We start from the raw sequence: 12959 nt of genomic DNA on the forward strand, positions 1-12959 counted from the left end.
GAATTACTAACTACAGTGTATTTTTGAAGTACACAAGTAAGATCCAGGTGGCCTTACTGCTGTTATTGCAGTTATCATCAAGTTTGCTACACTGGTAGTCATTTGGATACTGATATTCCTGCCAACTACAGCAAAAGTGTTTTCAGTGTAACATAGCCAAGCAATTAACTTTTTCAGGTTACACAGTATAATAGGACAGAAATCAATCCTAATCAATTTCTAATGGTAACATGCATCAGTAGAAATGTATAAATTAAGCTAAAGATTATTTTGGGAAAATGTACATGCTGTCTGGAATAAAATTTCATGCCTATAATGAACTTTCAAAACGGACTGTATCGATCAAAATTGTTCTCACTGCAGATTTCTCAGCTCTCCATGGCTACGGTTTTGAACCAACATTGTCTGAAGCTTGGCTACTCTGTACTTATGACAAAATTAGTAAGAACAGGTCTGATTTCAGAAGTATTTTTTAAAAAATCATTGAAGGTGCAACTAGTGGGATTTTGCTGAAGTTAGAAGGGGTAACTGTGCCTTTGACAGTTTGAGTTAGGTTTCAAGCATTTTGGCAGTTGAGTTGCAACACAATATTTTGTCCTTGAGCTAATAAAGAGTCTTGAGTCAGAAACAAAACTGGCATAAAACACTGAACCCTGTGATGGCTGCAGGTAAGTGAAAGCTTCTTCAAGACCTAACCTTATTGGAAGCCCACTTATATATTTCCCACTGATATATTGTGGTACTGTGAGACTAGATCCTTTGTTTTTTTTCTATATGACATTATCATCTGAAACAAAAGATACTAGTAGCCTACAGCTGGGCCCATCTAATACTTTTAAACTGCTAAGCTAATTGTTTCCACAAGAAAAGGTGCAAAGAAAATCACTGGGCTACAAAAAGCCTGTTTTTCTGGAGAGACTTGAAGAGATTTATGGAAGTTTTCTTTTCCACAGAGTCTGTTTTTCTAAAGAGCACTGCAGCTTAAAAGATTAATGTGAGAATTCCTTCATTAAGTCAATACCAAATGAAGTACAGTTTCCCCTTTAATAGTAGCTTGTATATAGATCTTCTGTGAAATGTAACATAATACATGGGAAAGTAGGAAGTCTTTATGTTCTAATATTTGCAGATTCAAATACACTATATCAAGTATTATCCATATTTCTGCAGTGGGTAAAGAGATCATCTCAAAGGTTGTGGTGGTGTTTTACAAAACATTTCCTTTCAAAGGTTTACAAAAAAGATTGACTAATTACAGTTCGTTTCATGACTGTCAATGAAACAAAGAACCAAGGGATACCTTATACTTTGTTTCGTGGGATGTCCCAGAAATTGCTGAGATCACAGCACAGTTTTACGATTTGAGAACTCCAAGACATTCTTAAAATTACTAGCAAACAGTTGCTATTTTTGCAGTTAAGGGAGCAGGAGCGATATAATACTGTATCCTCAGCTTTTTGAGAGTCTGTGAAAAGACTTTCCTTATTTTTATCAGGTTTTGAACATGAGAATTGCTGATGGACAGTAGAAGGGAAGGAACATGTAGCAAAACATAGGTTGATAAGAAAGGGTGGGCTAAATATGAAAAATAAATACCAAAACCAAATACATTGTTAAGAGTTCTGAATGGATGTTATATCTAATAAAAAATGAATCGTAGCACAGTGGAAGAAATCAAAACAAGAGAAGTTTAAAAGCTTTTTATATGACTAAATGGTGTTATTTATACTTCCTTGGCAATTATCCTAAATGACCAAGCATAAGAGAACTTGGTGCTTGTCTGTCACTAGGATTCATTCACTCAGTCTTCCTCTGCCATTGAAGATGGGCAGAACAGAAAGCAGTCTAATCACTCTTTTCTGTTTGCTGCTGCTTACTTTTCCTCTGTAGTGGTGAAAGTTAATGGTCTGTTTTCCTTGCTAATATTTATAAGATTTCTTGTAATGTTTTTGTTTCCCCATGCCAGTTATTTTCTCCATCATATCAAATGTTGTCATCTAAAGCGCACAGTGCAAATATGTCCAGCACTTTGTTTCTGGTAGATATGAACTGCTGGCTGTTATTTTCTCTAATCTACCAGTATGGTGAGCTCTTTTCACCAAATACTGAGTACAACTTGTTTCTCAAGGCATCTATTTCCTCACATAATGCTTTAATGACTCTTACAAGCAATTTCTTGTATCTATTTTTTTTTTTTTAACAGAAAAATCATCATTTTGCTCAGAACAAATATAACTTTGCACTGTGTATGTTTAGTTTAATCTATTATTCCCCACTTCAGTTCTTTTATCAGATCGTTATTGGCTTGCAGGATTGTACACTGGTATCTATTCCACTTTCTTTACATTGTAGAGGTGTCTATAAAAATTACTTTCTGCTAATGATTATTTACATTTGTATTTGATGTTAATGGCTCCTATATGGTTTTGATAGTCTTTGAGAAATATAAAAAATCCAAGCTGTTCTGGTTTCTAACAAAGTACTATTAAAAAAAAAAAAAAAAAAAAAAAAAAAGGGAATAAAAGGACAGAGAAACATTATTCAAATGCCCACTCAACATACCGAGCCAAGAAAGATTTAGTGACTGCCAGGTATTTTTATTAAATTCATGTCAGCTTTTCATGGCCCTGGACGACAATGTTGGCAGGCAGAAGAGAATACAGACATTTTTTGCTTCCACCATCCATGTTCATTTATGAAAAGTAATTGAAAGGAACATGTTCAATAGCACAAAACAAAGACAAGCAATCCATTTTGACCCTTTGTGCTTCTGAAAAACTGTACCAAAGTTTTTAGTAAATTCTGAAATCTCATTGGGACCTCCAAGGATTTTTTTTGTCTGATGCAGAAACTTCAGATTATAGTTGTATGGTTCATGTTATATATGTCAGACTACAGAATAAAAGTTACTTCTGTCCTCAAACTTTGAGTTTCACTACCCTTCTCATAATTGTAAAGTTAGTACTAATGTATTGTTTGACATATCATATGAGTATTTGTTAAATGCAGAATGAAGCTGTAAAATGGTTTTCCAGGTGTCTTTTTCCAGGTTATACAAAAAGCCAAGACTCACTTTGTAGCTTGTCAACATTGGCCACCTAAGGGAGATTAGGTCTAGGTCTGCAGGAACTGTTGCTGGAAAAAAGAAGGCATTGTGGAAGTGTTAGAGGTTATTTTCCAAAATATATTCTTATAGAAGTAATGTTAGTATCTCAGACTCTTCCTCCCCACCCCCTCCCCCCCACATTCCAAAAGGTAGCCATCCACATTATGAGCTAAAGGATTAAACTTTATTTCAAAAAGGAAAAAAGACTTTTGAGGTACAAGATTGCAAAAAGGCACCTGGAACTGCTAGTATCAGTTCTCTCTGGAGGGCTGACTCTGCAACCTCTTGAAAAATAAGGGATTTGAATAGAAACATTGACTCTTTTAAAGAACTGCTGACATGTCTGAAATGATGGAGCACAATCCCACATACTTTTTGCTGGAGATAGTTACTAGAATTGCAAATAGGTTTTTCATGTCATTTTGTGAAAATTATCAGTGCCATTATAAGCCACGTGGTGCATTGGTATAGCTTTGTGATGCATTGTCAAGGAATGGATGCTAGCAGTAATACAGTTCATGTATGATGCCAGAACATATCTTAGTTAAATAAGAACAGTAGAGGAATATTTCCAGAGTTCATAAGTCTGGATTTTTTTTCTCTTAAGAGTGAAATATTCCAGAAGTTGCTGCACCAATGAGGTTCTACAGTACAATTCTATAAAGGTAATGCAATTATCATGTTCATACAGGTAGGTAATGCTGTGATACTGGTGTTGACATGTCTCAAAAGAGGCTTAGACCCCCAATCCTGATAGTTTATTGTAGCTCAAAGTTGCACAGTAATTCTTAATTCAGAGAAAGTTCTCATTATAGTATTTTGGAGCAGTACATATTTCAGTCATTTTGGCTGTAGCTCTTAAAACCAGTCATTTTACTGAAAATGTATGATAAAATTCTTATTTTTAGTTTGTATGTGATAGTGTTAGGAGTTCTTCCATAGTTCTTTGAAAGCGTGGTGGCACAGTTCCATGTTGTGAATGTATGCCTAATTCACAGAAGATAATGTTTTATTTTTAATAGTATTATCTTTTGGGGCCTCACCTCCATCTTGATGTGCTGTCACAACTATCACGGCTGATGGCTTTTCACAAGGTCCTTGGTTCTCAATTTGATTCTTATAACCTGTGACTGTGAGATGCAACGCATGTGACCATGTTGCCCCCAGTGCTTAAATGTGTCCTGTATTTGAAACTTCACTGGGAAATTCAAATGTAGTTCATTTTAGTAGTTGGTTTAACAAGGCCAAGTGCCGGGTCCTGCACCTGGGGCGTAATAACCCCAAGCAGAGCTACAGGCTGGGAGATGAGTGGTTGGAGAGCTGCCAGGCGGAGAAGGACCTGGGAGTGATAGTGGACAGTCGGCTGAATATGAGCCAGCAGTGTGCTCAGGTGGCCAAGAAGGCCAACGGCATCCTGGCTTGTATCAGAAATAGTGTGACCAGCAGGGCTAGGGAGGTGATCGTCCCCCTGTACTCGGCTCTGGTGAGGCCGCACCTCGAGTACTGTGTTCAGTTTTGGGCCCCTCCCTACAAGAAGGACATGGAGGTGCTTGAGCGGGTCCAAAGAAGGGCGACGAAGCTGGTGAGGGGCCTGGAGAACAAGTCCTACGAGGAGCGGCTGAAGGAGCTGGGCTTATTCAGCCTGGAGAAGAGGAGGCTCAGGGGCGACCTTATCGCTCTCTACAGATACCTTAAAGGAGGCTGTAGCGAGGTGGGGGTTGGCCTGTTCTCCCACGTGCCTGGTGACAGGACGAGGGGGAATGGGCTAAAGTTGTGCCAGGGGAGTTTTAGGTTAGATGTTAGGAAGAGCTTCTTTACTGAAAGGGTTGTGAGGCATTGGAACAGGCTGCCCAGGGAGGTGGTGGAGTCACCATCCCTGGAAGTCTTCAAAAGACGTTTAGATGTAGAGCTTAGGGATATGGTTTAGTGGGGACTGTTAGCGTTAGGTTAGAGGTTGGACTCGATGATCTTGAGGTCTCTTCCAACCTAGAAATTCTGTGATTCTGTGATTCTGTGATTCATGATGCTCTAAGTTTGACTATATTTAATGCAAGTTGTCTGGCCCATTCTGGTCAAGGGACACATCAACTACAATAACAGAATACAAAATATTAGGCTCTAAGAACTCATGTGAGTTCATAGAATCACAGAATATCCCGAGTTGGAAGGGACGCATAAGGATCATCAAGTCCAACTCCTGGTACCGCACAGGACTACCCAGAATTTTAGACCATGTGACTAAGTGCACAGTCCAATCGCTTCTTAAATTCAGACAGGCTTGGTACAATGACTACTTCCCTGGGGAGCCTGTTCCAGTGTGAGACCACCCTCTCGGTGAAGAACCTCTTCCTGATGTCGAGCCTAAACTTCCCCTGCCTCAGCTTAACACCGTTCCCGTGGGTCCTATCACTGGTGATTGTGGAGAATAATCACCTGCCTCTCCACTCCCCCTTGCAAGGAAGCTGTAGACTGCGATGAGGTTTCCCCTCAGCCTCCTCTTCTCCAGGCTGAGCAGGCCCAGTGACCTCAGCCGGTCCTCATACATCTTCCCCTCTAGGCCCTTCACCATCTTCGTCGCCCTCCTCTGGACACTCTCCAACAGTTTAATGTCCTTTTTGTACTGTGGTGCCCAGAACTGCACACAGTACTCGAGGTGAGGCCACACTAGCGCAGAGTAGAGCGGGACAATCCCTTCCCTCCACCAACTAGCAATGTTGTGCTTGATGCATCCCAGGATACGGTTGGCCCTCCTGGCTGCCAGGGCACATTGCTGGCTCATATTCAACTTGCTGTCCACCTCAATCCCCAGATCCCTCTCTGCGGGGCTGCTCTCCAGCGTCTCATCACCCAGTCTGTACGTATAGCCAGGGTTGCTCCATCCCAGGTGCAGGACCCGGCACTTGCTTTTGTTAAACTTCATGTGGTTGGTGATCGCCCAGCTCTCCAATCTGTCCAGATCTCTCTGCAAGGCCTCTCCACCCTCAACAGAGTCCACAACTCCTCCAAGTTTAGTGTCGTCAGCAAATTTGCTCAAAACACCTTCTAGTCCTACATCCAAATCATTTATAAAAACATTGAAGAGGACTGGCCCTAAAATGCAGCCTTGAGGGACCCCAATAGTGACCATCTGCCTGCCAGATATGGCCCCATTTACCACAACCCTTTAAGCCCTGCTTGTTAGCCAATTGCTCACCAATAGTATGATGTTTTTGTCTAGTTGTATGCTGGACATTTTGTCCAGTAGGATCCTATGGGAAACCATGCCAAAAGCCTTGCTGAAGTCCAAAAAGATCACATAAGCTGGTTTCCCTTGATCAACTAGATGGGTGATCTTATTATAAACAGAAATCAAATTTGTTAGGCAGGACCTACCCTTCATGAACCCATGTTGGCTGGGAGCCACGCAGTCCAGCCCATGCTTCACATACATCGCCACCCCGCCACCTTGCCTACCCTGCCTGTCCCTCCTGAAGAGCTTGTAACCATCTATTGCAACACACCAGCCACAGGAGTTGTCCCACCATATTTCACTTATGCTGATGATGTCATAGCTGTGAGACTGGGCCAAGATTTCTAGCTCATCCATCTTATTCCTCATACTGCATGCATTTGTGTAGAAGCACTTTGAATGCGCCTCCCTACATGCAGCATCTTGTGGAGCTGACTGAAGCACCTCACTAGCACACAGTCTCTCTGATTCTAGCACACCATCTGTTAGCTCATCACCAGAGTGCCTAGTTTTATCCCTTTCCCCCTTTGACTCTAGTTTGAAGCCCTATCTGTCAGCCCTGCCAACTCCTGAGCAAAAATCCTTTTCCTCCACTGAGAGAGGTGCATCCCATGTGGTGCCAGCAGGCCTGGTGTCACGTAGACCTTCCCACGATCGAAAAACCCAAAGTTCTTCTGGTTGCACCAGTCCCGAAGCCACGTGTTAATGTGATGATTCTGCTTGTCAGCATCGATCCCCCCAATCAGAAGGACAGGGGCAAACACAACCTGTGCCCTGATCCTTTAAGTAGTCACCCCAAAGCCCTAAAACCCCTTTTGATCGCTCTCGGACTTCTCATTGCTACCTAATCATTACTAGCCTGAAAGACCAGTAGCATGTAGTAGTTGGTGGGCTGTACAAGGTGCTTGACTTTCTTAGCAAAGTCTCTCACCTGAGCCCCAGGGTTGGGACCAGTTGGCATATTGGGCCCTCTGTCCTTTTCAAAAGGGAGTCCCCCATGACAATAACCCTTCTTTCATTTTTGACAGAAGATGTAGCAATGTGGGGGGTAGGTTGCCTTGCCTTAGGCACCCTCTCCAACTGGGACGAGCTTTTGTCTACATCGTTGTTCTGACTGTCGTGTTCTAGACGCTCATACCTGTTATATGAGGGTAGTTGGGAAGGTGAGGTGGGCAGGGAGAGGGCTCGCCTGCCACCTCGAATGGGAACCAGCCTCCATTCCCCCCCTTGGCCTAGGTCTCCTCCTACTGCCTGGCAGGATGAGGGAACTTTTGTCTTCTGCGTAGTAGGAGACACTTGTGCTGTGGCAGGCTCGTGAGTCTGTCTCAGAGAGGGTAGAGTACACCTCCACCAGTCAATTTCCCTCTCCGACTCCCTGATGCTCCTCAGCCTGCTCACCTCCTCCCAACACTCTGCTACCTGGCTGAGCAGCTCTTCAACCTGGGCACACCTCCCACAGGCATACCCCTTGCTGCTGCTGTCGGATACTGACAGAAGACTCAGACACACCCTGCAGCCCAAGACCTGCATGGCCGCTTGTTTCCCTGAGACCTTCATCTGAGTAGCCACATGGGTGTCTGTGGCTGGAGAGGCCACGGTCTTCTGCCTGGTTGATACCATGGCTAGGTTCCTCGCAAGCAGGTTACAAGTATTGATGGGAAAGACTGATGCAAAAGAGTGGTGAGAGACCCCACCTGTGTGAACTGCCTCACAAACTGCTGCGCCCCGCCCTTCTGACGCGCCACTCCCTGTTTGCCCATCCTGGTCGCCCCACTCCCGGCTGCTCACGCTCCCTAGGGGCTGCTTTGCAACGGCCGGGGAGGGGGCACTGCTGGTTCCGCCTATGCCTTGTCAGCCTCCCTTGTGAGGGCTGCCAGGTCCTGGCAGCTCCCTCTGTTGCTTCGAGTGGACCTTGATGCAGAAAAAAAGCCCTGCCCTCCTCGATCACCCACTCTGCTGCAGAACACATCTGCCCCAAAGCTGATCGCCTTGGCAAGTTCACTGCAATCTCAGAAAGGTTAGTAGAGGGTGATTGGAGGATGATTAGATGCTATTCCTAAAGAATAGCAGTGTACCTTGGGACAGTATCACATTTTAGGAAGATTTTCACAAAAGGCGCAGGCAGCAGTATAATAGTAGCCTTTATTAAGATCCAGTTCCAACAGTGAAGTTTTATTACTTTCCCTGCGGTAGTCCAGTTTTAGTCAGCCTTATCAAATAGCAGCTATCTCTACTAAGCACATTCTAGTTCTGTGGTACTCTGTATTGTCATGCTCCACAAAGTATCCTCGCATTTACTTTTTCACCTGTTCCGGTACTTCCCTTCCTGAGGTTGCTGGGGGGGAGGGGGGGCAGGTTGGGATAAAAAGATGTTCCAAAATATTTAGGAGCACAGAGGATGTGCTGTCTGGAGTGATAAAACTAGGTCTGTTTCCTTTCCTGCCATCCTCAGAACAAATGTACTATGTACTATGCTACATACTGAAGATATATTTCCTTTAGTTAATCACATGCTATTTACAGACTATACTGCCTGACAGACCAAGGTGAAACACAACAGAAACCTCATATTTCTTAGCTTGCTACATTTTCTGAATAAGTAGAGTCAAATTGTTGTGACACCAGTCAGGCTACACTTTTTTTTAAGCTCAAATGATTATCGAATATGATTTTTATGTGTTTTTTTTTTTTTTTTTTTTCTTGAGTCATAGATAGTTGTCATATAGCTTTCTTCACTAAGTCTAGTACACTTACTATAATGGACAGATCAATGGAATGGACTGTGTAACACAGTGCAGTACCATAGCTATATATTAGCACCCTGGAGAATATGTAAAAATGAGAAGCTGAGCTTTTATGCAGTTAAAGTTAAAGCCTTCCTGTGGCTCTGTTTATAATGAAAATATTGTTCTTGTTTAGCTTTATTCTGATGTGTTTAATATTCCAGAAAATGGGGTCTTTTTTTTTTTATTTTTTATTTTTTTTTATTATGTGCATGAGTACTAACAATTGTTGCTTTGAGATTGGCAACCACTAGAGATTTAATACCACAACTATTTGAGAGTTCCCACTGGAGGTTGTGAAAGAAAAGAAAGGTAAGAAAGAAGGACAGGAAAACAGCGCAGTAGAAAATGAGAAAAATAGAAAACACGCCAAATGTTCCACATCAAACAGGTATTAGTTCTCTTCTCTATGGTCACAATGCAGAAAAGATTTTAGTTGTGAAAAGATTAAAAGCTTGTGGATGCTATCATAGAATCATAGAAAGGTTTGGGTTGGAAGGGACCCTTAAAGATGATCTAGTTCCAACCCCCTGCTATGGCAGGGACACTTTCCACTAGACTCAATTGCTCAAAGCCCCATTCAAACCTGACTGTGAACACTTCCAGGGATGGAGCATCCATAGCTTCTCTAGGCAGCCTGTGCCAGTGCCTCACCACTCTCACAGAATAGATATAAGGAAATAATTCTGTTCTAAATCTCCCTTCCTTTAGTTTAAAGCCATTATCCCTTGTCCTATCAGTACAATCCTTGATAAAGAGTTCCCCTCTAGCTTTTCTCTAGGCTCCCTTTTGGTATTACAAGGCTGATATAATGTCTCCCCAGAGCCTTCTCATCTCCAGACGAAATGACCCCAACTCCCTCCGCCTTTCTTCATAGTAGAGGTGCTCCGTCCCTCTTATCCTCATGGTCCTCCATGACTTGCTCTAACACAGCCACGTCTTTCTTGTGCTGGGGGCCCCACGGCTGAACACAGCACTCCAGGTGGTGTCTCATGAGAGCGGAGCAGAGGACAATCACTTCTCTTGACCTTATGGCCATGCTTCTGTTGCTGCAGCCCAGGATACAGTTGGCTTTCTGGGTCACAAGTGCACATTGCTGGCTCATGCTGAGCTTCCCATCAACCAACACCCCCAGGTCCTTCTCATCAGGGAGAAGGCCTGTTCTGCTAGCAGCATCTAGCACATAGCCTGCATTGCTAGTAGTCACTGCAACTATTCCTCAGTCCTTGCTGCAAAATGTATCTGAAAAGATAACTTTTGCCTAGCTAGGCTGCTTGCAGTAAGTAGGTTAGCCAACTTTAAACCATGTTGGTTATATCTGAAAGAGCTATGCCAAAATCAGGGCTGCTGCCACTTTATCTTTTCTTCCTGCCAGCAACCAAGTGGTGGTGAGAGGAAGAGAAGATAAAGCTGTGACAGCTTCCCTTCTCACTTTGCTGGTGTCAGTGCTACTGTTTATATGACAAAGCAGCTTCAGGGAGCTGAGCTGGTTGAAACCTTGCCCCAAATGCCATTCAAGCTGTGTTTTTTACCTTACTCTTCATACATTATAGTTAGACCACCAAAAGGAAAGATTGTTGTTTTATGGGGACAGTGAGATGTGTCTTGGTCTACAGATGCAAAGCTGATAGCTCAGCTATAGCAGAGGTTGGTATGTGCATCATGATGCATGGAGAAGAAAACAACTATCCATTTTGGCAGTAGGCCATAGGTATATAAAATAAGTGTAATATGAAATTACATCTTAGCTTTTGACTTGATCAGCTCCCTGAATCTTTCACCTCACGAATGCAGTAGCATGAATACTGGTTTAAGGTTAGAGATGGGAATAGGGAAAGCTTACATTAGCTTATGCCACTATGTGACTTGCAACCAGAATAGCCGAAGCATATTCAGAACCCTTAGTGAGAGCACTGAGAGAAGAAGCCAGCATGTTATTCAAATTTTTAAAATTGTGTGCTATGCCTAATTAAGTTGAAATGTAAAGTTATTCTCAGTTGCGTTGCATAATGAGCCACTGCTGGAAATACAAGTTTATTTTTATGCCACCATGGACGGTGGTTTGTGTATGTTTGTGAGCCTGTTTATTCTTGTGTTCAGTCCATTGTGCCAGAACTCATTTATGTTCTTTCCTGGCAATTTTCTCACAGCTCTAAAATTGTGGACACAGGACCTAATCCAAAAATGTTCTTAAGCACATACAACACTGCTAAGTATATGTTGTCTCACTGGATTCACAAAGAAACATAGTAGACAAAGTGAAAACACCCTCCAGTCTTTCTCTATCAACTGTATTTGGTCTTTCTTAGAGTAGAATTGGTTATAAGCCTGAAAGAAATGTCACATTAGGACAGCTGCTTCTCCAATCCTCGTTAGCATTTTGTTAGTTTCATCAAATGGAGAATAGGTCAAGGCTCCATCATAAACGTGAAGCTAAGCCAACACATAAATATCCTTGACCAGCAGTTTTAACATTTTAGAATATTTATAGCCAGCAGCTAAAGTTTAGGGTAATAAACTGTTCATGGGCTATATTAGTTCATTTTCCCTAAAATACAGTTTTTATTCTGGCTGAATTCCAGACATCTGAGCATGGACTAGAAATCAAACTGGAGTGCTCTAAAATTAAATTACAATTCATTCTTTTCTTTCTTTTCCCTTTGTTAAAAGGATTTTTCAGAGGAGTTGTCAAAAACTCAAAGTGTAATACATTAATTTAACTAGACTAAAAAAAAAAAAACCTGACACCACAAGAACCACTGTTAAATTTCATTTGATTTCTGATGTACTATTCTGACAATTATAGACTGAATTAAAGTAATGTGTCACATCCAGTATATCAACATTTCTTTTCTGGATCCTCAATATTTGATATTTATAGTAATGCAATACATCATGACCTGTATTGTGTATTTCAATGCACAGACAAACTAGAAAACATATGCTATTTAGCCAGAACTGATTTCTTTTTCCAGTAACTGCATCCAGCTGTCCTGTGGTAACCCATCAGATCTGTATTTCAGATTTATTTTTCCTGTTGATCATCTTGTTTTGAATTGATTCCCCTTCTGCTCCCAGTTTCTGCTTTTATTCTCAAACCTTGACTCGAACTACATTCTTTCTGTAGAATAACGAATTTCTTTCAGTGCTCTCCTTGTGATACTTGCTAGTAGTGCAGAAGGTATTAATGTTTATTTACACTTTACACTTATGAAGGCAAAGGTGATAGGAGACTGCTGTACCTCCTGTCTAGATATCAGGGTTGCCTTGCACGTTCAGTTCTAAGATTTTGCAGTCTGAATTTCATTCAGTAACCGTTTCTCAAAGTATAGGATGTTCCCAAATTTATACAAATATATCGCATTTAATTTACTGTATTACACATAGAGAATGGTCATTGAATTAAATGCAAGATTACATTAATTCAGTTAATGATTAGTGTGTATTTTCCCCCAAATGATTCTTGCTTTATTCATATTTACCATCCCTTTGTTTCTTCTCGGAGATTCAGGGTAATTTCTACGAGAGTTGAGGTCAACATCTATCAAGGTTTCTGTTCCCTCTAGAGCCTAGCATTGCCTCTCAGTTAACAGAAAGAGTGGTATGCCAAAAGTGTTGATAGAAGCAGGAGGTCTCACGTGGGCAGCCACAAATTAGGCAATACAGACATCAGCTATATCTGTTGAAGTTATTGTAGAAGCACACCTCAGGTTTGTGCATGAAGGTGATTTTGCTTGCTTGCTCTCTTACAGTCAGGTGTCACAGTACAGAGATCATTTATAGAATCACAGAACAGAAGCAGTAACATTAACTAATGCAGTTGTTAACAAATAACCAAAAT

General features: G+C 41.8%; 1 protein-coding gene and 1 long non-coding RNA gene across 6 annotated transcripts in view; one reads left to right on the plus strand and one right to left on the minus strand.

The window, feature by feature from the left end:
- Nucleotides 1-12959, plus strand: part of BBS9 (Bardet-Biedl syndrome 9) — a 335690-nt gene that overhangs the window by 203957 nt on the left and 118774 nt on the right. The window contains exon 23 of one of the 5 annotated variants that reach the window (XM_035316946.1): nt 1967-3145. The exons of the other annotated variants lie outside the window; for them this stretch is intronic. Coding sequence (XP_035172837.1) covers nt 1967-2001 — 35 coding nt within the window. The 3' untranslated portion in view covers nt 2002-3145. Of the gene's footprint in view, nt 1-1966; nt 3146-12959 lie in introns of those variants that run through there. 5 annotated transcript variants of the gene reach the window in all.
- LOC118161518 overlaps nt 1-12959 on the minus strand; it is a 62952-nt gene that overhangs the window by 9785 nt on the left and 40208 nt on the right. The window lies entirely within an intron of this gene.

This window comes from Oxyura jamaicensis, chromosome 2 (genome assembly GCF_011077185.1).
Source record: "Oxyura jamaicensis isolate SHBP4307 breed ruddy duck chromosome 2, BPBGC_Ojam_1.0, whole genome shotgun sequence".
NCBI classification, from domain to species: domain Eukaryota; kingdom Metazoa; phylum Chordata; class Aves; order Anseriformes; family Anatidae; genus Oxyura; species Oxyura jamaicensis.